This window comes from Topomyia yanbarensis, chromosome 3 (genome assembly GCF_030247195.1).
Source record: "Topomyia yanbarensis strain Yona2022 chromosome 3, ASM3024719v1, whole genome shotgun sequence".
NCBI lineage: Eukaryota > Metazoa > Arthropoda > Insecta > Diptera > Culicidae > Topomyia > Topomyia yanbarensis.
Genome location: NC_080672.1, coordinates 23,971,244 through 23,995,000, shown reverse-complemented (window position 1 = coordinate 23,995,000; position 23,757 = coordinate 23,971,244). Strand labels below are relative to the sequence as shown.

The window sequence follows — 23,757 nt, the reverse complement described above, 5'->3', positions numbered from 1 at the left end:
TATTAAGATAGTTGTAAAAAATTTCCTCTTTTATAAAAAAAATATTTCAACATTGTAACCTCCTAGTTTTAAGATATCCAAAATATAAAAACAAAAGAATTTGGCACTGCCAAGCTAACGAATTTGTGTCTATCAAATAAACGAACTGAATAATAAATAAAAATATAAACCGGTACAAATGTAATACATCAGATGTTAAAAATTTCTTGAAATGGTTACCAAATTACTTCGATTCGCAGGTCTATATCACTGATGTACAATCAAACATTCTTTGGATATACCCAGTTAACCAGGTGTCGTACAGGGTTGACCAACAAAAATCGTATAAGCGTACAATTTTTATCGTTATCGTAGAATGATCACCGTATGTATACGTATTATACAAAATTTATCTTAACTAGTGCGTTGTGATGACTCCTTTACGATTCTCGAATATGAGTGCAAACTACATCATATAATGTATAAAAAGTATCATTATTGGAGTAGTAATATGACACAATTACGACTACACAAATGTGTGTCGGTAATAACCAAATTAATCCAAGTATTGTACACCGAGAATCGTGAAGCAAATGGTGGTGGGGCTAATTTCGAATGAAATGTTAGCTGTTTTCACAAAAATGTTTAGTTCGCGCGAATCGAGTACTGATACACAACCATGCAATGCTAGGCCCCATGCAAAACTGACCCAGACATCACTTCACTAAAAGTTTAAAACCTTCTTTTAACAAAGCCAAATTCACTAGCAGTCTTCGGCAAAGTTGTAGGCAATTAAAATATATTTCTTATTTCACTTACAGTGATAATACGATGCATACAGTGCATTTTGCTAGCGGCGAAAATGCGAAAACTCCATGTAAATTGTCGAAAAATCCCATACAAACTTCAGGCATGTTGGTCCGGTAGCTAGTCTTGTCCGATGTACATTTCGTCAGTACAAGGAAGATGTTGTAATAGATGAGTGGATTACAACACATTTCGAGTAAACAATATATAATATAATCGTATATAGTACTGTTTTGTGTCGTAAAAGTGTATAAAAGGTGTCTGTTTCTTGCCACATGCAATCAAACGAAGTACCGATTACAGTCGCATTTATGTACAGTTTATATCGTATATTGCAACCCAATTTAACTCAATGTAGATATATTGCCTCCACTTTTGTCCTTGTATCATATTTGGGCATTGTATACAACTTAGTTGTACTGAATATTTTCGTGTATAACTTGGTTGAACTTTCGATATAACTACAAAATTATTTGCTGGGTATTGTCCACTATTGACAGTTCTGATAGTTCCGGGCTTCAGGAAAATTCCAAAATTGAAGCCCTATCGGTTATTTGGTGATGACTGAACCCATTTTCACCAACTAGACCATCCTCACATACCTTTTTAGACTTACAAACATCCCTCCACACTGCATTCTAAAATATGTTAACGCGAAAACAAAATTTAATTCATGCTGATTAATCCACATAAATATTATATTTTTTGTTCCAAATGTGTCATCGTCGACATGTTGCTCATCAGGTTCGTGGCAGTCGTACCAAGCGTGTATGTACCAAGCGCAATAAGAATGCAACAGATATCTCTACAATTATATTGAACATAACCAGCTATTGGATAAATAAGAAAGGCACAATTGCACCGCTAGGTGGATTAAAACGAGTTTTTCCTTGATGTTCGCTTTTTCATGGTTCGAAGTGACAGTTTCATTCTGGCTCGCTATGACATATACATTTATTGAGTCTGTTTCTCCCTTCCAGACTAAAACCATCTGCACAGTAAACTTCTATAGTCTACAATCGAAATCACGAACCGGTAAAATCGAAAATTGAGAATAAGAAAATGTTGTCTTTTTTGACAGCCATTTGTAAACGTTCACAATTTTCTGTTTTCATATCAGTAAGACGATTGTCTTAACCGTAATTTATTCTTAATTTAGCACAATAAACCAAAAAAATTGCAAAAGAATCCCAAAAATGACCTTCATTCCATATTGTAGAAATGACACTTGAGACGGCTCTATATACCATTATCAAAAATGTTATAAAACTGTAGCGTCAATCAACAATCCCAGTTATCGCGTTCAAATCAAATCGAAAGTCAAGCACCGAAACTAATAGCTGTTATCACTTAACATTCCCTACCGTAGGTTGCACCATATCAAATTTATTGCACCTATTTCAACTGACATCCTCATAATTGCTTTTGTTAATACTTTGTAAATAATAGGATTTCTTCGCTTGGCAGTCGACAAATCCACTCAAATCAATCACCAGCGCAAGCCCCACGTTGCCCACTCCGCGCGTCTTCATTTTCATGTGTTTCGAGTACACAGATCAATTCAGGCTTATCATATAGCCGGCTACTGTCTACGGGAGTCAATCGAATAAGAAGTGATGGATTACTTAAACACACACACACACATATTTACTGACTGGTACAAATCGAGATTGACGCTGATTAACTATATTAAAGCTCTTTCAAACTGCGCGAAAGATTTCACGTCGGGCAAGCCTTCAGGCCGTCGCCAATACAGGATGCGTAAGCCATCATGTGGGGTATTGTGTTCTGCTCGTAGGTTCCCGTGAACAGATGAGCCCACGGTCCGGAGGCATACACGGTGACATCTTCTCCACCGTGAGTTTCCGACTTGACTGGTAGGGTTGCCGGAAAGCGGAAGAAATCTGGCGACGTGTCCATCGCTGTGACGTTCATTCGTCCCTTATTTTCGGTGTCGATGTGGTCGTAGAATCCCAGTCCGTTAGCGTAGCTCATGGTCATGTACGGTAGACCATCAGATCCGGTTCCAGCCACACCGAAAACGTTACCTGTGCGGCTCTGAAATATAATAACAATTTTGATAACCGCCGAAGGAACTTAATCGAACAATTCTTACCGGATAGCCATTGAAGCTGAGACTATGCGAGTGATCCGCCGTCACCACAATGAGAGTGTCTTCTTCGCTGAACTTTTCCCGTGCGAGTTTGACAGCTTTTGCGAACTCCACCGTTTCGTCCAAGGCCAGCTTTCCCCAGTTGTCGTGATGGGCTAAATCGATCCGACCTCCTTCGACAAACAGGAAGAATCCTTTTTCGTTCTTGCTGAGAACATCGGTCGCTTTGTCAACCATTTCCGCGAGGGTAGGTTCACCTTGCATGTTATTTCGGACTCGCTCCAGATTGTACGCACAGTGGCTTGGTTCGAACAACCCCAACAACCGATCAGTTGTTTGCGGATTGACATTGAAAAGATCCTGCTTATTCCATACAAAGCTGCGATTTTCTCGATCATCAGCGAAATCTAGCCAGGTTTGAACCAAGTCCTTACCATCGAGGCGTAAGCCTTTCTCTGTACTGTACTCTGGATCAATGTGTGTTGATCCGTAAAATTCTCGACGGCCACCGCCAAGAATAACCTTTAACCGCTTACCAGTTTCACCGAGCACCAACTGTTCCGCTATGTCATCCAACACATTCGGATCGCACCCATCTTCGGCAATCCAGTAATCAGATTCCCAATCACGACTTGCCGTATGGGCGTACATTCCGGCCGGAGAAGCATGTGTCACCCGAGTAGTTGTGACCAGACCTGCGTCCTTTCCGGCATCCATGGCCCACTCAGCTATCGAATGTGTGTGGGTGGTTCTATCCAGCTCCGCTGTGCAGTCCTCATTCGGAACCTGAGCGTTAACGCCTATGGTTGCATAATTCCCCTTAACGCCGGATAAATATGCCGTCGAGGTACAGGCTGAGTCCGGTACCTGATAATCTACGCAGTAGGTTTTCGACATTCCTGTGTAGGGGAACTTATCGAAGGCAAACTGTTTCTCTTCACCACCGGCGTAAATGCGGGCCATTCCTACCGTTGCGATCGACATTCCGTCGCCGAGGAAAAATATTACGTTTTTTGCGATGTTCCTGTTTTCCGTGCGTTTGACCAGCATGTCAACTGTTTTTCGGGCCTCCTGCCTCCAGTAATCAATGGTTTGCTCCAACTGAGCATTTCGGGAGTCAAGCTTGATGGAACGATCTTCGGGGAAGCTCGGATGATAGCCATCATCCGACAGCGACCGTTTGGTTCCTTCGTCCAACGGCAAGGCGATGACCAGAGCCGAAAACGTTGCACAAAACACCAGTAGCCTCATGCTTGCCAATCGAACGATGGACGAACAATTAACCTGCCTGGAGTTTGCTCGTTTGGTTTTTATGAATGGTGGCAGCTGATAAGATGAGTGATGGTGATTGAATTTCGACGAACCTAGTTGGGAGGAACCGTCGAAAAGATTACGGGTTATTCTGATAACGACCGCAATTTTTATCTGGGATAGCAGACGAGATATTGCGTATCAAAGCAATTATAGTCTTAAAAAATAGTTTAAAATAAATGTATTATTCTTAAATGAGATTTAATATTTTAATTCGGCTAATAGTTTTGCTCATTAAGGCGAGCAGGCAGTGAGCCCATCGCCAACACACAATGCGTAAGCCATCATATGAGGGATCGTGTTCTGTTCGTAGCTTCCGGTGAACAGATGAGACCATGGCCCGGAAGCGTACACTGCCACATCTTCGCCTCCGTGTGTTTCCGAATCTACCGGAAGAGTCGTTGGAAATCGGAATTCGTTTCCAGTTGTGTCCAGAGTGCTGATATTAACCCTACCTCCAATATTTGGATCAATATGGTCGTAAAAACCCAAACCGTTCGCATAACTGATTGTCATGTACGGAAGCTGATCATTGGCAACTCCAGCCGCACCGAAGATGTCGTTGGAGCGACTCTGTATAATAAAATCTAGAGAATATTAAAATCTACTCAGCGACAAGAAAATGTTCCAGCTTACCGGAAAACCAGCGAAACTAACACTATGTGAATGATCCGATGTCACCACGATTAACGTATCTTCCTCGCTGAATTTCTGCCGAGCAAGTTCGATCGCCTTCGAAAACTCCACCGTTTCATCCAGTGCCAATCTAGCCCACGTATCGTGATGAGCCTGATCAATGCGTCCGCCTTCGACGAACAGAAAGAATCCATTCTCATTTTTGCTTAGAATGTCAGTTGCTTTGTCAACCATCTCAACAAGCGTCGGTTCCAACTCCAGGTTATCCCGAATTCGGTTTAAATTGTACTCACAGTGACCCGGTTCGAACAAACCCAACAGTCTATCGGTAACGTTCGGATCAACACTCAACATATCTTGCTTGTTCCACACGTACGTTCGATTCTCGGCGTCCTCCCCCATGAGCAACCATTCGTTTATCAAGTTCCGGTTGTCCTTCCGTTTACCCGTCTTACCAGTTTCCGGATCCAAATCTTTATGCAGAAACTCTCGGCGTCCACCACCCATAATCACCTTCAACCTCTTACCCGTCTCCCCGTGCACCAACTGATGGGCTATATCCTGAACGATGCTCTTATCGCATCCATCCTTCTTCACCTCGTTGTCATTTTCCCGATCCCTGTTGGCAGTATGCGCATATACCCCCGCCGGCGAAGCATGCGTCACCCGGGTGGTCGTCACCAGTCCAGCATCTTTTCCAGTATCCATCGCCCATTTAGCGATCGAATGTGTATGACTGCTGCTGTCCAGTTCCGCCTCACAGTCGTACACGGGAACCTTCGCGTTGACTCCGATCGTCCCGTAGTTCGCCTTCACTCCCGTTAGGTAAGCCGTAGCCGTACAGGCTGAATCGGGTACTTGGTAGTTGACGCTGTACGTTTTCGACATACCGATGTCAGGAAACAGTTCGAAGGCCAGCTTCTTCTCTTCGCCTCCTATGTATACACGTGTCATCGCGACGGTCGAAATGGACATTCCGTCTCCCAAAAACAGGATTACATTTTTGGCCACATTCTTGTTTAGCTTCCGTTGCTGTATTCTGTCTATAGTGTTCCGAGCACTGTCCAGCCAATAATCGATCGTGCGTTCCTGCTGGATTTGGTAGGATAATTGATCTGGAGGTTGCTCATCTCGGAAGCTTGGATGGGATGGTTCGTGCTGCGGAGCTAATAAAAATATGTGGACTACACCGAGTTAAAATTAGTAAACAGGATTACCTTGACGCAGAAATCCTGTTGGAGAACTGCTAACCAGAATACCGTCCACCGCTAGCAGGAATGACACCGACAGCGAAAGCATCATTGCTGCCAACAGTTGGTTCTCACTGATCGGAATTCCGGTATTACTAGCTTTTTATAAGTTTCAGGTAACTTCTTGAGTTAAGTGGTGGCAGAGATTATCGACAGCTGATAGGCTATTTAGTTGCAAGTATAACGTGACTCGGGAAAAAACACACCTTCCCCCCATATAGTCCAGTAACTGTCTATATGTGATAAGGGATCATCTCGTGTGGGCGTGACTAGCTTGTGGATAGTCACGCTATTACTTGGGTTTATTTTCCTGTCGTTGCTGGCTATGAAAGCTATTGGAATCGAGGGTCTGACAAATATTAATATATTTGTCCGAATGGGAACCCTAGTACCTTCTCAGATATCTGAACTATGGACTTTCAATGTTCTTTCTTTAGCGAGAAATGCATAGACTTTTTGGTGGTATCCAACGAAGAAATCTGATGAAAATAGTGAGTAAAGCGAGAGCAATTACGCGGAAAAATTTCACCAGAGGTAGGATTCGAACCTGCAACCTTTGAGACTTCATCCCAATACACTAACCCTTATGCTAACCCTGGGATATGATGACGTCCCAGAAAGAACAAATGATTATCGCACTGACGACAGCGATCGTACCCTGCATACAAAGCGAGATCACACACAACCGCAGCTGCACCCCAACACATTTGATCTATTTAATTTCACTGTTAGATACCAAGGCTCGGGTTTTTTTACCGTCTGGTATCAAATGACAGCTGTAGCTCATCAACTTTGTCACCCACCAAAGTACGATGGGTAATGAACTGAAATTAGACACCTGACGATAATAAAAACCCGGGCCATGGTATCTAGCGGGGAAATTAAATAGATCAAATGTGTTGGGGTACAGCTGCGGTTGTGTGTGATCGAGCTTTGCATGCAGAGTACGAACGCTGTCGCCAGTGCGATAATCATATGCTAGTGTATTGGGATGAAGTCTCGAAGGTTGCGGACTCGGATCCTGCCTCTGGAGGATTTTTATTCGCATAATTGCTTTCGGTTCACTCACCATTTCAATCAGTTTTCCCCGTGGGATACCACCAAAAAGCTTAAATAACATATTGGCACTAACGTCAAAAACCAAATAAATGAATTATATGTCATCTTAGAACACCACCAATCATAGTGTTTGGGGGGAATAAAATGTTTGACACGGTAAGGGATTATCTGAAAAAGGAATTCCACATTGTTTTACCAGATGAATTCATCTGGTTTCAGGAACTTCTGATATCCTACGCTATGTCCAGTGAATTTCAATAAAATACTAGCAATAAGGGTGTCGAAAACCTCGGAATTTCCTTAGAAGACTGGAACTTATCGTTAAAAGACTATTAGATGATTTTACCACGAAACAGTCGTTCCGGTACAGGTTCGCATGGAATCGTGTGTAATCGTTTCGAGGTCGAATCATCAGAAGGTCCTGTAACGATAAGAGAGATGTTTGAGATTTCTTCCAAAAATTTTGACATACATCTTGCTTGATTTGTAATGTAACAATTGCTAGTTTTCGTTGAGAAATCACAAATCGTATTGGGATATTACCCTAGGAATCCGGATGTCCGGGAGCCAGATTAACTCTTGAGGTTCGTCATTATCGTGGCCAATCAATTCGAGTATTCCGAATCAGATTTCTAGGTTACTCGATTCTCAGCCGCAACTCTGTAGTTTGCTTGTATGTATGTATGGTCACATTAGCTGATCTTTCTTCCGATATTCGTGTTACACTCCAACCGACTGTAGTCTTCCGTTCTTCTAGGTTTAATCAGCCGTCCTATGTCAACATGTTTGTACATTTGGTATAGTTCGTGCTTCTTGCGTCTGGGCCAATCTCGATTTTCCACCGTGCCGCCGAATGTTACGTATCCCTCAAACACACTGAATCTGTCTCCTTGGACGTCATGGCCGTACAGAGCAACAGGGAGTATCGGTGATTTGTACAGAGCGGCTCAATATCGGTTTTTATATTTGTTTTTGTTGTATTTGATTCGACTTAATGCGTTAGCATAACTGAGTCGTGGAGCTTTCACGATTTTACATTATGTAAAAATAAAAGAAACAACAAAAAGTTACTGCGGAAAGGAGGGTCCTGTGGATGCAACTTGCTGCTACGTGTTAGGATCCTTTTTCTTGCCAGTGACGCATTAGCTGCGTTGTCTACAATTTAGAAGTCAGCCCATTTGCCTTCTCTTGCGCTATCGTTCTCGTCCATGTCTTGATCGGTATATTTTTTATTAAGTTCAAAGTCGGAAATTCCTATTTGTTACTATTGCGGGTCGCTGTTGTAAATCCGTCTTAATCGGCATTTATTGTGCTGGTTCTTGGTTTGGAGAGAGCAGACCAATAGTTGTTATTTCGTTGTGGGTGCAGAAAGTTAGTTCCGATATACAAAGCGCTTCAGTTATTAATTGGCCGATTGGTTGTGTTTTAACAACATCTGTTGAAAACTGTTTTTTGAAGCATTGTTCTCTGTGTCCGTCGAGTGTGTGTTTTTTACGGAGCAGAAAAATTGTACAAAAACCAACAATTCAAGGAACGGGTTTGGGCAGCCACCCGATTCGCTAAAAAAAACTACTCCTGCACGGAACGTGATTCCTCGCCGGCACTACCTTACGGTATTACTTCGGGGAGAGGTTACTTTACAGCACACACTACTATCCAAATACTTAGTAGCTAGTTTCAGTGGGGTTACAGACACACTACCAATTTTCGTCCATCCACACAACGTGGCGAATTCTGTATGACAGTAAAAAAGCTACCTGTGGGTCGAGAATTAGTGCTACGAGGACACTCTGGGCAGCAAACTTCAGACTGTCTAATTTACTGAGCTCTTCGGCTTCCTTATGCTATTGACTACCACCTACTCGTTGAGCTTCTGACTTATTTGCGGACTACTCGATCTGGTCCCCGACGATGGACCTAACCTACTCCGACGAAGAGTTCCCAGGCTTCTCCTGTTCTCCCGAAACCGAGCCAACCAGCCAGGTGCCTAGATCAGTTCGATGATTCCTGTGGAGCAGGGCGTTCGGTTGCGTTCGTTGGCTTCGCCAACTTTTCGCACGTGTAATCGACGTGGTTGTTGAAGCTCAGCTGGTCGATTATCACTCCCAATTGCTTCAATGCTCGCTACGATGCAATTACGTGCCCTCCGACGTCGATCTGCCTCCGCTGAACCGCTTTGCAGTTGCTGATCAACACCTCTGTCTTGTTGTGAGTTTTTTACAGCTTGACACCGTTCATTCAGCTCTCGATCGCGTCTATTGTCTCCGTCGCCGACACCTCCATCACCACAGTGTCTCATCCATCACCATTAGTGACACATCGTCCGCGAAAACCGCGATTTTCATTTTCCTGGGTAGTCGCAGTGTCAAGAGACCATCGTACATCATGTTCCAATGAATTGTACCGAGAATGGAGCCCTGAGGAATGCCCGCTGCGACTAGCATTGACTTCAGCCCTTCGTTCGTCTCGCACAGCAGCACTCTACTCTGTAAGTAGCTCTTCAGGATCTGTCATAGATAGTCGAGAACCCTCATTCTGTACAGCGCTGCAGCGATGGCTTCCCAGCTGGCGCTGTTTTATGCATTCTTCACATCTATCGTGACCACAGCGCAGTATTGATCTTCCCTTCGCTACAGTTTAGATGCCTTCTCAACACTCTCGAGCACTGTCCGATTTGCATCTACTGTCGATGCTCCTGCATCTTGGACAGTCCGCGCTCCCCCTCCGTGCATTTCGTCAGTCTGTTAAGGATGATTCTGTCTTGTTTTCCGAGTGTATCCATCAGACAAATGGCTTTATACAAGACCGGATCGCCCAAGGACTTCCCAGGCTTTGGCAGTAACACCAGCTTCTGTACCTTCCACATTTCGAGGAAGTTGCCTTCATCTAGACACTTCTGCATCACCATCCTGAACATGTCCGGGTAAGCCAGGATCGCAGCTTTCAGCACCACGTTTGGAATTCTATCAGAACCGGGGGCTTGTCGATAGTCCGTGTTTGCTCCTTCTTCTTTCGCGTACTGTGTAGGTGGCCAGGTAGTTGGATCGTGTTTCGGGAAAAGACCTTCGACGATTATCTTCAGCTTACCCGGGCACAGTTCGGCTGGCGTTGTCCAGACCTTCAACTGGAGGCCGTCTATTGTGTGGCTCCAGTTTTCGCATGGCGTCTGCAATCCGAATGACGTCACACATCGTTTCTGTCGTAGACTGCCACAATACAGTGACTCAGGTTTATCTGGATTATCTCCATTAGCGTTGGCCTGCAGTCGCCTGCCTTTTGTAAGCAGGACATTGGAGGCCACCCGTCTGATGGTCGTTTCCGTCTGCTGCTTTGCATTCACTTAGGCCTTTTGCGTGCAGTCTCTCGCACGATGGCCCGTCTCCCCGCATTTTCCGCTCATCCTGGATCAACCCGGACCTTTGCAAGTCTCTTGCCAGATGTCCAACGTCCAAACACTTGAAGCATTTCTCCACTTGTTTATTCACTTGAGGGTCAGGTCTCAATAGGCTTCTCGACCATCCAACCATAACTTTCCCTAGTTCCAGTGCCTTGCCAGCAACGGTTACTGGTAAACGAATCATCGCTGTCTGAGTTCCTCCGTATCCCTTCTTAAGCTGGGTCGTCATGTGCACCTCGCCCAGGGTGCACTGCTGCTTCAGTGCACCTCTCAGCTCGTCTTTCGTCGTGATCTCAAGGGTAATTGCCCACAATTACCATCCCCGGCTTTAAGGCTTTAAATTTTGCCTTTTCCCCATAGATTTGATAATAATCCCCTGCATTGTTTATCGTGATGTTTATCGTGGGATCCTCCTTCAACTCGAAGAGCATCTCACCTTTTTGGGAACACTTGGTTCTTATCACATTTTTCCCCAAATCCCTCAGCTCCGGATCCTCTCTGACCTTCTTGAGGAGCGCTGCATACATCGTCGCGTCATTGGCTTTGACGAGTACGGCTTCTCCATTTGACGCCTTCAGACGAGCCGGAGATTCCCGTTCTCCTCCTGCTTCGCGTTTCGCTCTTCAATCCGCTGGTGGCGACCTCACCAAACCACCCAACTCCACGCCGTTCTCTCCATTCGTTGTACGTTGTCTCCTCTTATGATCCCATGGTTATCTATGCAAGCAGGGAGGTCATGCTAGAGTTGACACTATCCTTCTTGGGGAGTAATGTTGAGAGCCGGAACGCCGTAAAATCGGGAACGGTCCATCCGAACCTAGTACCACTAACTAAATGGTGACGAGTTTTGAACGAACGCGGAGGCCTGCTAGGGTGTTTACGGGACGGAGGCAGCCGTGCTGTTAGTCCACTCGACAGTTGAAGTCGGTGTCATCCTTCCTTTCTTAGCACGCCCACCGTTCAATTCGTAATCCGTGTCCGTTGTTGTCGATGCTGATACTGCCGGTCGGCACTCCGGTTGGGCTAAGGTACTTTCATTGCTAAGATCTTTGATTTCTAAAATTTAAGGATCTTAGCAGAAGCGGCTCAAACTCGCTCCCCCGGATATGCGTTCAGAATTATGGCGTTTTTAGAGGTTTAGCAAAGCCAAATGCTGCCCCAACCCCATCACATCGTAGCAAGACGCAATAGGTCCGGAGGGAGGGTTGTTAAGCCTCAGAACTCCTATCCTTTCTGTCCCTGCTGCCCCTTGTGTGTGTATGTGAACAACAGTTAACCATCGGTTACTCGGAGACGGCCGAACCGATTTTATCAAACTTAGTCTCCAATGAAAGATACAAACGTTCCCATAGGCTGAATTTCATTTAATTCCAACATCCGGTTCTGGCGTTACGGGTTGAAGAGTGTGGTCACGCATGAAATTCTCATATAAATCAGTATCAGCATGTCAAATAAAAGATGCAAAACTTCATAAAATGTGTTCTAAGTTACTAGAATTTACAGCTTTAGCTCGCTGATCCCCAATTACACCCACATTGACCATTTTGGACACCTTCGGCGGAACTGGAAGCTTAGGGGAAGTTCCTCAATTGAATTCACATCTGTTTCTCAGAAATATCTGACTCGATTTTCTCAAATTTATTCTCAAATGAAAGCTACAGCTTCTCTATTGATTGCTATTAAATTCATTTGGAATCGGAGTTCCAGTTCCTATGTACTGATTGAAATAAGCGATCACATGCAAAATTCGCATATAAACCTGTAAATCGGTAGTTCTATTTTTACCATTTTTTTGTTCCCCATTTTTTTGTTAACGACCTATTTATTCAATTTGTCATTTAATTAGCAAAGGACTGGAAGGTGAAGTATATTTTTCAATATTAAGAGCCATAGTACTCAAGGAAGAGCAAGGAGTTGAAGGGAGAAAGTTTAGAAAAGCGTGGAAAGGGTCATATGAGCAAGCTTAGAGTTTACCGGCCACTTAACCCTTTGTCTGCTACCGTGGGAGTCAGGATCTTTTGACATTAGGAATGGCAAATCGCCTGAGTCTGCGGCATGTCCGGACAAGCGTAAAGTAACTTGTTCCTTCATGCTGTCATGTTTCTAACGCCAAAAGATCCTGCCGTAACAACAATCGGTAGTTTCTAAATTTAATTCACGTTTCTTATGTATTTCTGATACGATTCTCGCAATCTTAGTCTTAAATAAAAGATGTTGCATTCACCATGATTGCTACAGAATCTAACTTGAATCGAAGTTATGGGTAACAGAATCCGATCACACATGAATTTCCTATATAAACCTTTTTGCCTTTCTCCTATAGAAAAGTTATGTAATCACTCTGAAAATCAACAACCTAATTACGTCACCACAAATTCAGTTGGTACGATCTCATCGTTTTTGCATATGGAATGATATGATCAAAATAATTTTGTATCGAAACGAAAAGAGATGGAGTCAAAGCAAGAATTGTATAACGTGTTGAGATGCATTATTATTTCTATGATAACAATGGTGATGTTTATTATTCACTTTTTTTAAGAAAAATAACGAAAATGTTTATAATAACACTTTAAACAAATTTACTTCTAAAAGAATACTAAATCCACTTAACTGAAAGACATTGATGCATTTTTTTAAAACTTTTTTGGCTTTTCAATGAAAACAAAAAAATAGATGTAATACTTTTTCAATTAGAGCTAGTATTAGAGAAAATAAGATAAAAGTATTCTAGTTCAATAACCCAAACACATGGAAACATGAAAAGAATTATATCAAAGAGTAACTTATGCAGCTCTTACAGACGAACAATCTGAATCATTAAAATGATGACGTTTACTATTAAGATTTTCAATAAATAAACGACCAAAAATATTAAGTTTTAAATAAATTAGTTCTAAAAGATTACTTAACCTCACTGACTGAAACAAGTTAGACCATCATTCAATAGAAAATTTTCTCATCTTTCCAATGAAACTAAAAGATTTTTAAATTAGACTATATAAAGACAAACTAGTTATTTGCAGAAAAAGTTCAATAACTCTGTAACGTTTGAGATTTGATTGTACCTGTAGAACGATTTTATCCCCTCTATTTGATCCTATATCATCCCTCGAGAGATTCTAAATTATGAACCAAACACCCTACATAGGTGTCCTCCGTAATAACAATTGTACAGACATTTAAAGATAACCAGTCACTGAATCATAGTTTGGATAATTGAGAATGGCACAATTACACCACTAGGTGAATTAAAATAGATTTTCATAATATTTTTGAGCTACTTAATGGCATGCCAAGATGACTGAAGTCGGATAGGAAAACGTTTTTCAAATTATGGCAATATGAACTTTACAACCGTTATTCGTTGATTTACCAGTCACGAACCATACTTCATTTTCCCTTTGCTTTTGTATTGGATGTTTCAACATTTTGTAAGGCAGTATCACTATAACCTTTCCCGATGTTTATGAAAAAATTGAAACATAGAGACATTTACCCGATTAAAATGATTTTGGTCCCCGAACTCTTCTATGTGATAAATCGTATCAGGGTGGCAGATTAGGATCAGCTCTGAATTAGAATGTTAGGAAGAAGCATTTTAAAGTTTTTTTTAGTTTTGAAAACCGCGAAAAATCGATATGTGCTACAACCACCTTGTAGCATTAAAGTGATATAGCTGAAAATAATGCTCTATGCCAAAAGACAAGATTTAAGATGTTCAAACCACCAAACCTGTAGGTAATTGAGTTGTAGAAAAACACCCCTCACTAAAAATATCCCCCATGCCACTGATAACAGCTACAGAATATACCACTCATGGAGATAAACACAAAGCACTTTGATCGTCTACATTTCAATTTTTCGATTGGGCCCCCTTCAATCCAGAGCACATGGGAAGCACATGAAAGTCACGCGATTATCAACAGCACCCCCATTGAAATGGATTACAGACTTCCTAGTAGAACAGTAGTCTATGATTGGTTATGGAATTTGTGATTCGGATAGCCTATGACTTATGGAGGATCTTGAAATGATGGTACCAAATTTGTTAAGACTTTATAGTTAAGCACTCCAAGCATCAGAGTTTTTAAAGGTTGTTAATATTGTTCAAGAGTCAAAATGCAAAAAATCCGAAATTTTATCAAATCCACTTAAATTTTAATTTTTCAAACTTTCTACTCTTTTAAACATGTATATATTTACCTCAGCTACGAAATATTCTTAGATGTGCCATTTCGGCCCATGACTTGGAGGCGTGGTAATCACTCACAACCAATTAGCGTATGAGAAATGACATTCAATTCGATATCCCACTCACCGCGTAAAACCCAACCACCGAGCACGCTTGATCCCAATGACAGCGCCGGTTTCGGATGAATGCGATAGCGATTCCGTTATCGCTCGGTTCGAGTGTTGTTTCTGCAACAATCGATAGATGGGACCAGACAATCATCACCTTTTTCCTCCCAAAGACCACATGCTTATCGCCCTTGAAATATTAATAAAAGACCTGTCCACTGGGAGCGAATCTGTTAGTTCGGTTCCGACCCTAGAACCCGCTCCTATCGATTAGTGTGAAAGTGTGTTTCTTCTAATTCCCGCCCAATGAAGATCTTACCGGTTGTAGTCGCCTACTGGGTGTTAGTAGCATTGGTCGGCGCCAACGACGTGCACCGAACGTACGACAATGATCACCAGCACAAAAGAGCTAAACGTCCATCGGAAATAAACACCCGTCAAACTGTCGGTTATGAAGAGATCGAAACCACTTCGGAATTTTGGCATGAACAAGCTCAAAAAACTTTGAAAGCCAAGCTAGCCGAAGAACCGATCGTCGCGAAGGCCAAAAACGTGATTCTCTTCATCGGTGACGGAATGTCCCCCCAAACCATCGCAGCCACTCGGATGTATTTGGGTAACGAGAACAACGTACTGTCATTCGAACGGTTCCCTTACCTGGGGACGGCTAGGCCCTACTGTGTCAATCGTCAGGTGGCTGATTCCGCTTGCTCGGCCTCTGCTTACCTGTCCGGTGTGAAAACCAACTATGGAATGATCAACGTGGCGCCGCATGTTCCCCGGTACAACTGTGAGTACAATCGAACCGAAGCGGAGTTTCTTGGGTTGATGGAGTGGGCTCAGGATAGTGCGAAAGGTACCGGGATAGTCACCAATACACCCATCACTGATGCTAGTCCGGCAGGAGCGTACGCAAGTATTGCATCACGTGACTGGGAGAACGATGCTAAAGTCATCGAAGATGGTTGTGATCCTAAAGAGTATCCGGATATTGCGCACCAGTTAATCCACGGAGATGTGGGCAAAAAGTTGAACATAATTTTCGGGGGTGGTAGGCAGAACTTTCGACCCACTTCGGAACTGGACGAAAATGAAAACAGTGGGGCCCGAACAGACAACCGGAACTTGATTGAGGAATGGCGAGAGCTTCACCCAAACAAGGCAGAGTATATTTATAATAAGATCGGTTTGAAGGCGGTTGACACCGACCAGACCGAGCACCTGCTGGGTTTGTTTCAAACCGACTACCTGTACTACAATTTGGAAATCGAACAAATGGGGCTCCACGAAACCGAACCGAAACTATGGGAACTGGTTGATGTGGCTATCGGCATGCTGAACAAAAGTGAAAACGGTTACGTGCTGTTTGTGGAAGGTGGCAGAATCGATAATGCCCACCACGGAACGCGTGCTCGCCTTGCGCTGGATGAAACGGCCCAGCTCTCGGAGGCGATCGATTTTGCCCGGAAGGCAACCAGTGTTGAGGATACGCTGATAGTGGTTTCAGCGGATCACAGCCACACGATGACGTTCAATGGGTATCAGGTGAGTTAGAGATTGAATTTGGGGGCATTTTTCTTTGTCAAACTTGACGGATTACTTACATATTGTAAACCTGGTGGTGGAATGAAACATATTGTTCCGACTAATCCCAGTCCGCATTGAACATCCGTTCGGCTTCTGGCCCTTTTTTTCGTAACCAAAACCAGTTTTTCATCAACAAATCTCATTTTTATTTATCTAAATCAGTCTTTCTCGGAGCTAGTACATCTGTGTAATTACTGATATTCAACAATAAGTGATTAGTGACACAGTGTGATTGAATTGTTTCATGAAACCAATCGATATCAAGAATAATATAAGAATTGTTTGATTCAAAAGTGACTCTGTTGCTATATACAAGCATTATGATCAATACTACTGCGAAGAAACCCTACGACTTTAGAGTCACTCTGACTGAACTTTAAACATTGCCTCCGGACGTGTGCTTATAGGGCAGACTATCTGTCAGAGTAAAAATAAATAAATTCATTGCAAATTTCCAGTTAAAGCCGATTGTATACCACACAAAATCGCGAAGAATCCGCTTGGAATACGCTACAGTGTGTATCAAGCATATGGAATTTCTATAATCTCATTTCACGACAATAGACACCTCCAACAAAGAACCGTCAGTGTAAGAAGCTGCATATTCTTCAAATAGTCACTCCATACAACTAGACAGCCACTCCTCGTGAGAAGGAATTCTCACATTTTGTTAGGTTAGACGTTTGGACCTCTAATTAGAACCGCAATGCGATGTATGCCGTGTTCTTTAAACTGAACAAAAAAAACATATTTATTTAGTTCACATCAATCGTAATTTTTCATTTATCTACAGTTGGGTTTTCTAGATTTTTCTAAGTAACCCAACAATGATCTTGTTGAAATGCGGTCATCAGTCTTAAAATTTATGCAGAACAGGCTTCGATGTTCTCTCCAACGTTTCGACTATATTTTCTAGTCTTTTTCAAGGATTGAATAAGGTCTGTTCTATGTCTGTGGTGTTTATGTAGATAACATCAAAGCCATAAGTTCTGCATAAATTTTAAGACTGATGACCGCAATTCTATAAGATCATAACCCAGACAGTCGGAACAACAAAATCGTAACCCAAGAATTCAATCAAGAAATTCTGCTGCTAACTGCCGAAGGTGACTTGCAATTAATGCTTTTTTCCCCGTCGATGACGTTTCGCTACCTGATAAAGCTAGTGAAGTTTCTAACTGGCCTCATTCGAACGCAGACTAGCGGTTTCCGATCGGGGGGTTCGCTATGTGCTTTGCCGTCAGTGCTGCCAGGTTTAGTAACATTTCCCGACCTGTAACACACTTTCGTTTCCGGCACTGACTCCGCGTTACTACTGCCTGCACTGGAAGCCGGAATACTCCGCTCGTCGTCGTCGTTCCAAATGTACGGTTCTCACCGTTACACTCATGAATAGAGTAACCCATAGTTTGGCGCAGCTGCAACCGCCCGAACGGGTCCACAATAGTATAAGCCGACATAGGAGAAAGGACGAACTAAAACACCGAGACGGGACTCTGGCATTGTATAACTTCGTTGTACACCGTCGCGTGGTTGGCGTGTAAATATCGGCGATGATACCATCCGACGAGTAATTCCGCCAACGAATGGTCGCGTGGTAAGGTGATCGAGAACTTGAAATCGTACGTAATATAGGGAATGGTGCTGATACGACTGTAGACTCGCATCACACTATGCTCGTCCAGAAATGGTGTCAGTTTGTAAACGGGACTTGTTTTCTCCTGTATCCTGTTTGGAGTACTCGTTTCGACGCTTAAGCACCGCTACTTCGTCCGAGTGTACTGCGGCTTACACCAAGCGTCAGAGACTCTTCTCCGCCCTCTGCAATTCCTCTTGCTTCTGGATTCCCCCACTTGTGGTTGCGATGACTGCAGTTAACTGCCAAGCGATGGACGTAAGGTACCGCTTTCGGCAGATGTTCCCTATTGAAGAATGGATGACGTCATCGACGATCAGGTTTGCTTGATGTCCGTTTCGGCAATTCCGATTCCGGCAAATATAGGGAAACCAACTCGAATGGACTTCTTTACTGGGACATTTCCCCCACTTGGTGGCTTCATCAGCTGCATTGTGTCGTGAAGGGAGCCAGTTCCACTCGATTGCTTCCATCTTGCTTAGGATCTCCCCTACCCTGAAGGGTATGAATTGTCTGTAACTGCAGTGTTGGGACTGAATCCAAACCAGGGTTGTTACTGAGTACTTACTGCTACTTTTATTCCTGCGCACCCCTGGTGGTGCAAAGGGCCGCTATAAAAGATCGCCATCCTGGGCGATTGCCCGTCATCGCCTTGTCCTGATGCCTGGTCAAACTTTCGTCTACTTATTTTATTTCCTTGTTGAGGCTGCGCCGCCATGAGCCTCTGGGTCTGCCTCTGCTGCGATGTCCTGCTGGGTTCCAGTCTAACGCTTGCTTGCAGGTTTCGTTTCCGCCCCTGCGCAAAGTGTGGCCGACCCACCTCCACTTTCGCTCCCGAATTTCTGTCGCTATCGGCTTCTGATGACATCGACGATGGAGCTCAGCATTAGAGATCCAGTTGTGAGGCCACCATGCACGAATTATGTACCGCAGAATTCCATTGATGAAAACCTGCAGCCATTGCGTGTTCTCCACTGATACGCACCAGTTTTTACTGGCATATAGTAGTACAGATTTCACGTTCGAGTTGAATATTCGGGTTTTGGTGCGTCGACTAATCTGATTGTTTTTCCAGATATTTCTTAAACTGGCAAAAGCAGCCCTCGCCTTCTTGATCCGTGCTCCTATGTCGATCTTGGCACCTCCATCAGACGCCACTTGGCTACCAAAATATTGGAAGCTTTCAATATTCTCATCTGCTTGCTCCATTGTAATAGGTTGCCACAGCAACCCGCGATTTGGTTCACGGTCAATCGCTCCAACCAGGATCTCGTCAATTACGATGAGCAACAGTAGTGGTGATAGAATACATCCATACCTAACTCCAGCCACGACCTGGATGGGGTCAGAAAAGACACCATTGTGCAATATTCTGCACGAAAATTCCTCGTACTGTGCTTGAATTAGACCGATGAGTTTCTCAGGGACTCCCTTGCATCACAGGGCTCCCCATATTTTCGTGATTGAGACGGTCGAAAGCTTTTTCATAGTCGATGAACACTAAATAGAGAGACTCTTGGAATTCATTGACTTGCTCCAGGATGATACGGAGCGTGACAATATGGTCCGCACAGGATCGTCCGGCACGGAAACCTGCCTACTACCGCCGGAGAGTTGCGTCAATCTTCTGCTGTATCCGGTTCAGGATCACTTTGCAGAGAACTTTGAGAACGATACACAGTAACATGATGCCCCGCCAATTATTGCATACATTCAGGTAACCCCTAGGTACAAATCCCCGACTACATATGGGGTACGTGCCATTTAAGCCAATATATTCTGATTCCTGACCTTCACTAAGACGCCTTGCATCCAATCGGCTGGAAAAGTCGCGGTGTCCCAGATATTGTAGAATAATTAATGCAACAGTTGTGCAGATACTACGGGGTCAGCTTTGAGCATCTCTGCTGATATGCGATCGACCCCTGGGGCTCTGTTCGATGTCAAGCTCGGGTGCTTCTATCTCTTGCAATGATGGAGCTTCGGTGTTGACGCGGGTAATACGTCGAACCCTTGGCGGATCATGCCGAGTTGTTGGTGGCGTGGCCGACACTCGAAGAAGGTTTTCAATGTGTTCGAACCAGCGTTTCAGCTTGTCAGCGTCGGTTAACAACTGTTCAGACGTGTCTTTCACGGGCATCGTAGCATTAATCTTTGTCCCACAAAGGCGGCGTGAGATATCGTAGAGGAGACGGATGTCGCCAGTGTTTGCAGCTTCCTCACCTTCGTAGCTAGGGAGTCTGCCAACGCTCTTTTGTCCCGTCTACATGAGCGTTTCACTTCCTTCTCTAGAGCCGAATAGCGCTGACGGGCTGCGGCTATGGGTCCTCGTGTTTTAGCTCGCTTAATCGCGGCTTTGGCGTCCATTCGTTCCTCTATTTTCTTTCAGGTATCATCTGTGATCCACTATTTTCTCTGGGTACGTAGCTCACCCAGCTTATTCTCGACGGTGGCGATGAAGGCGTTCTTGATGGCGGTCCATTGATCTTCTACGCTTCCTCCTTCCGGAATATCTGCAGCATGGTTCTCCAGCTCCTCGGCGAAGGACCTTCTTATCGCAGCATCTTCCAGACGACGTGTGTTAAACCGACGCCTGATCTTCTCCTTCTGTCGATGAATCCTTGCCAGCCGGATCTCGCCGATTAGGAGATGGTGGTCGGACGCTATATCGGCGCTACGCTTGTTACGCAGTCATTCTACCTCATTCGACGACAAATAAGAACCGTATGCTATTCGCAGACTGCCTTTGCCAATCTTGCCCTTAGCAGAGGACCCATGAGCTCCAGGCGGGGTACTGATAAAGCCTTCAATGGTGCAACTTTTGCCTTAGCCATAACCAGCGTGACATATACGTTGCCGTTGATCACTACCCGGAAGTAAGCAGTAGACGCATAAGCTTCCTCACTGGCGTCGGTGAAGACATGTAGTTCAATTGGCCCGATTTCTGCGGCCGAAAATCCGGGAAAATAGGATCTTTGGAGAGATTCCCAACTGCAGCTCGGCTGTGAAAGCTAGGACATCTTCTTTCGGCAGCCACAGTACACCTAGCACTCTTTCTGCTTCACTCTCCGCGTCGACGCTTATAAACTTCGCTTGTTTATCACGCTTGTTTAGCTTGATTACACTTCCCGACCAGTTGCTGCACGGTTTTCGAATTCGAATGCTAATTCTTTATTTCGAATCCACCACGTGTGTGTATCGTCTTAACATTAATGTAGGGTTGACACTAGTGCAGGTGGCTATCTGGTGGTGCCAGCTTCTGACATGTGTTTACATTATGCTGGTAGCGTGCTGGTTGCCAGCATGCACTGCTAGACCCCACGCAAAACTGACTCAGACATCACTTCGTTAAAAGTTTAATAACTTCTTTGAACAACGCCGGATTCACTAGCAGTCTTCGACAAAGTTGTAGTCAATTAAATTATCTTTCTTATCTTCACTTATAGTGATAATACGATGCATACAGTTCCACCTAGCGGCGAAAATGCAAGCTAGTGGGTTTTCTCCATGCAAATTGTCGAAAACTCCCATACAAACTTCAGGCATGTTGGTCCGGTAGCTAAGACTTGTCCGATTTGCTTCAAATTTGGAGCAAGTACTCTTGGTGGGACCCGAAATCGACTGAGGGGTGGGCCGATTGAGTTTTCAAAAATTCTTTATTTTTCTAGGCAGTCTACTGTTCACGCTAGAACAAGCGCTGCCAGTGCACATCTTGTTCGCGTATTCTGAACTGGTGAAACATTTGTTTCAAATCTTCACAAACTACTACCGAACGCTCCCGAAAGCCACAGAGTACCGCTGCTAGAGGTACTAGTAGATCCGAACCTTTGAGAAGCATGGCGACTTTCGCCGCGGCATGCCACACTAGTCTGATTTTGTCCGGCTTCTTGGCGTTTCTCACTGCCCTGAATGGTAAATGCCACACCTTTCCTGGATCAGTAGACTTCAGCTTCCAGGGAGCAACTTCTTCGATGTAGTTACTCTTCAGGTACTCGCCAATTTGGCGCTGCACGCTTTTTCGTGATTCCCCAGTTAAGTTTAACCGAAAAATGTGCCGGAATGCTGGCTGGTTCTAATTCGTATTCCGGCTCCAGTGACACAACCTATTCTAGTTAGAATCGGTTGTGTCACTGAAGTCGGAATACTAGCTAGAACCAGCCGGAATTCTGGCTCATTTTCGGCTGAATTTTACTGTGTCTAGTTCTTTATTCATTATTCTCTTGAAAAATTCCAGGCGGCATTAGTGCGTGGTGGGAAAAACCGGTACGGTAAACGAAATCTCCACACGAGTTTTCATTTCCTTTACACCGTGTGCGGTTTTGCGAGGCAAGAAAACCATAACATAACAAGGTTTGGAATGATTATCAATAGAACAAGGTAGTTTATGTATTGTCCCCAATACCAAGACAAATATAATAAAATACGTTAGAAAATCGTCCTACAAATGTTACTGGAGCCACCAAGCACAATGGTTTCATTTAGGGTAAGTTTTTGAAGAAATATTAGAAGGAAACAAATTTCAAACTGTTAGGTGGATTTTTTATGAAAAATGTGCTCAACATCAAACATTTAAGCTTCTCTTGAATTATAATTGCAAAATGATATATAGAACAGCAGAAAATAATTTTGTCCAGTTTTTCGACCAAGTTACCCCATAGTGCAATGGCGAAATCGACTTCCCCAAAATAAGGAGATTCTAAACAATAGATATTTTTAGTAAGGACGGTGGGGTTTTTGTCTAATATTTTGCCCATCTCTTCATATGCTTTCAAAATCGTGAATAAGAAATTTTTCGTACGGGAACCACCCCCTCCCAGTTTTTTTGACTTGGAACGCTCTCCCACAAAAGTCTAAGTGTTATACAATTTTAAGAAACCAATATGACGGTATTTCTACGATACTTTCAACTTGAACAAGAATGTTATAAAACTTTGAAAGTTAATAAAGGATTTCGTAAAAGAGCACTCAAGGGTGTTTTAAAACTGCTCATAAGCTCAATTACTTTTATTAGAGATGAATTTTTTTGAATTCTTAACAATTCCCTTTTCTCTTCCACCCCACCCAGAAACGTGGCAGCGACATCCTGGGCATTGCGGACATCAGCGACGAGGACGGTCTACCGTACACCACGCTGAGCTACGCAAATGGCGGCGGATACTACGACACGTACACCGAACAAAACCGTGCCATTCGAGTGGACATTAGCGATTGGAATCTAACGGATTACAACGCACGCTACCTGGCAACGGTACCGATGGGATTGGAGACCCATGGCGGAGAGGATGTTGCAGTTTACGCCAGTGGTCCTATGGCTCACATGTTCCAGGGTAACTTTGAGCAGAACACTATTCCGCATCTGATTTCCTTCGCGGCAAAGATCGGTCACTACAAGGAGAGTAAGGATGAAACTGGTGCGGGATCTTCGCTTGTTGGTTGCGTTCAACTGACCTTGGTTTGTGGGTTCGTTGTTTTGCTAGGGATGCTCAAATGGAAGCCTATTGACTGTTTACTGTAGTGTATATTTTTAAGACCGATAGAGTTTTGCTGTGCAAAGCCGTCATATTAGATGATGAATAAATGTAATCTTTGTGGTTCTTGTAATCTCTGTGAAGGCTCGAGTTTTGCGTCAAATCTGCGACCGATAACTGCTGGATTACTGATTAGATGACAGAAGGAATTT

General features: G+C 43.7%; 4 protein-coding genes across 8 annotated transcripts in view; 1 reads left to right on the top strand and 3 right to left on the bottom strand.

The window, feature by feature from the left end:
- Window positions 1–23,757, bottom strand: part of LOC131692748 (ras-related protein Rap-1b) — a 250,214-nt gene that overhangs the window by 71,338 nt on the left and 155,119 nt on the right. The gene's annotated exons all lie outside the window — the stretch shown is intronic.
- LOC131692746 (membrane-bound alkaline phosphatase-like) lies at window positions 2,433–4,224 on the bottom strand. Its single transcript, XM_058979980.1, has 2 exons — window positions 2,903–4,224; window positions 2,433–2,844 (listed from the first exon to the last, which is right to left on the bottom strand). Exons 1-2 carry the CDS (start codon window positions 4,148–4,150, stop codon window positions 2,506–2,508), a joined length of 1,587 nt encoding a protein of 528 aa, XP_058835963.1. The 5' UTR covers window positions 4,151–4,224; the 3' UTR covers window positions 2,433–2,505.
- On the bottom strand, window positions 4,380–6,156 carry LOC131692745 (membrane-bound alkaline phosphatase-like). Its single transcript, XM_058979979.1, has 3 exons — window positions 6,064–6,156; window positions 4,847–6,012; window positions 4,380–4,783 (listed from the first exon to the last, which is right to left on the bottom strand). The coding sequence occupies exons 1-3, from the start codon at window positions 6,146–6,148 to the stop codon at window positions 4,445–4,447; spliced, it is 1,590 nt and encodes a 529-aa protein (XP_058835962.1). The 5' UTR covers window positions 6,149–6,156; the 3' UTR covers window positions 4,380–4,444.
- Window positions 15,074–23,688, top strand: LOC131692743 (membrane-bound alkaline phosphatase-like). The gene is made up of 2 exons (XM_058979977.1): window positions 15,074–16,399; window positions 23,143–23,688. Exons 1-2 carry the CDS (start codon window positions 15,161–15,163, stop codon window positions 23,590–23,592), a joined length of 1,689 nt encoding a protein of 562 aa, XP_058835960.1. The 5' UTR covers window positions 15,074–15,160; the 3' UTR covers window positions 23,593–23,688.

Bases quoted from the DNA above. Each gene is read 5' to 3' on its own strand.
- LOC131692745 (XM_058979979.1), bottom strand. From the start codon at position 6,148: ATGATGCTTTCGCTGTCGGTGTCATTCCTGCTAGCGGTGGACGGTATT. The intron at 6,013-6,063 runs GTAATCCTGTTT...TATTTTTATTAG, and splicing joins AACAGGATTTCTGCGTCAAG to CTCCGCAGCACGAACCATCC. The intron at 4,784-4,846 runs GTAAGCTGGAAC...TTTATTATACAG, and splicing joins TTAGTTTCGCTGGTTTTCCG to AGTCGCTCCAACGACATCTT.
- LOC131692743 (XM_058979977.1), top strand. From the start codon at position 15,161: ATGAAGATCTTACCGGTTGTAGTCGCCTACTGGGTGTTAGTAGCATTG. The intron at 16,400-23,142 runs GTGAGTTAGAGA...CACCCCACCCAG, and splicing joins TGACGTTCAATGGGTATCAG to AAACGTGGCAGCGACATCCT.
- LOC131692746 (XM_058979980.1), bottom strand. From the start codon at position 4,150: ATGAGGCTACTGGTGTTTTGTGCAACGTTTTCGGCTCTGGTCATCGCC. The intron at 2,845-2,902 runs GTAAGAATTGTT...ATTATATTTCAG, and splicing joins TCAGCTTCAATGGCTATCCG to AGCCGCACAGGTAACGTTTT.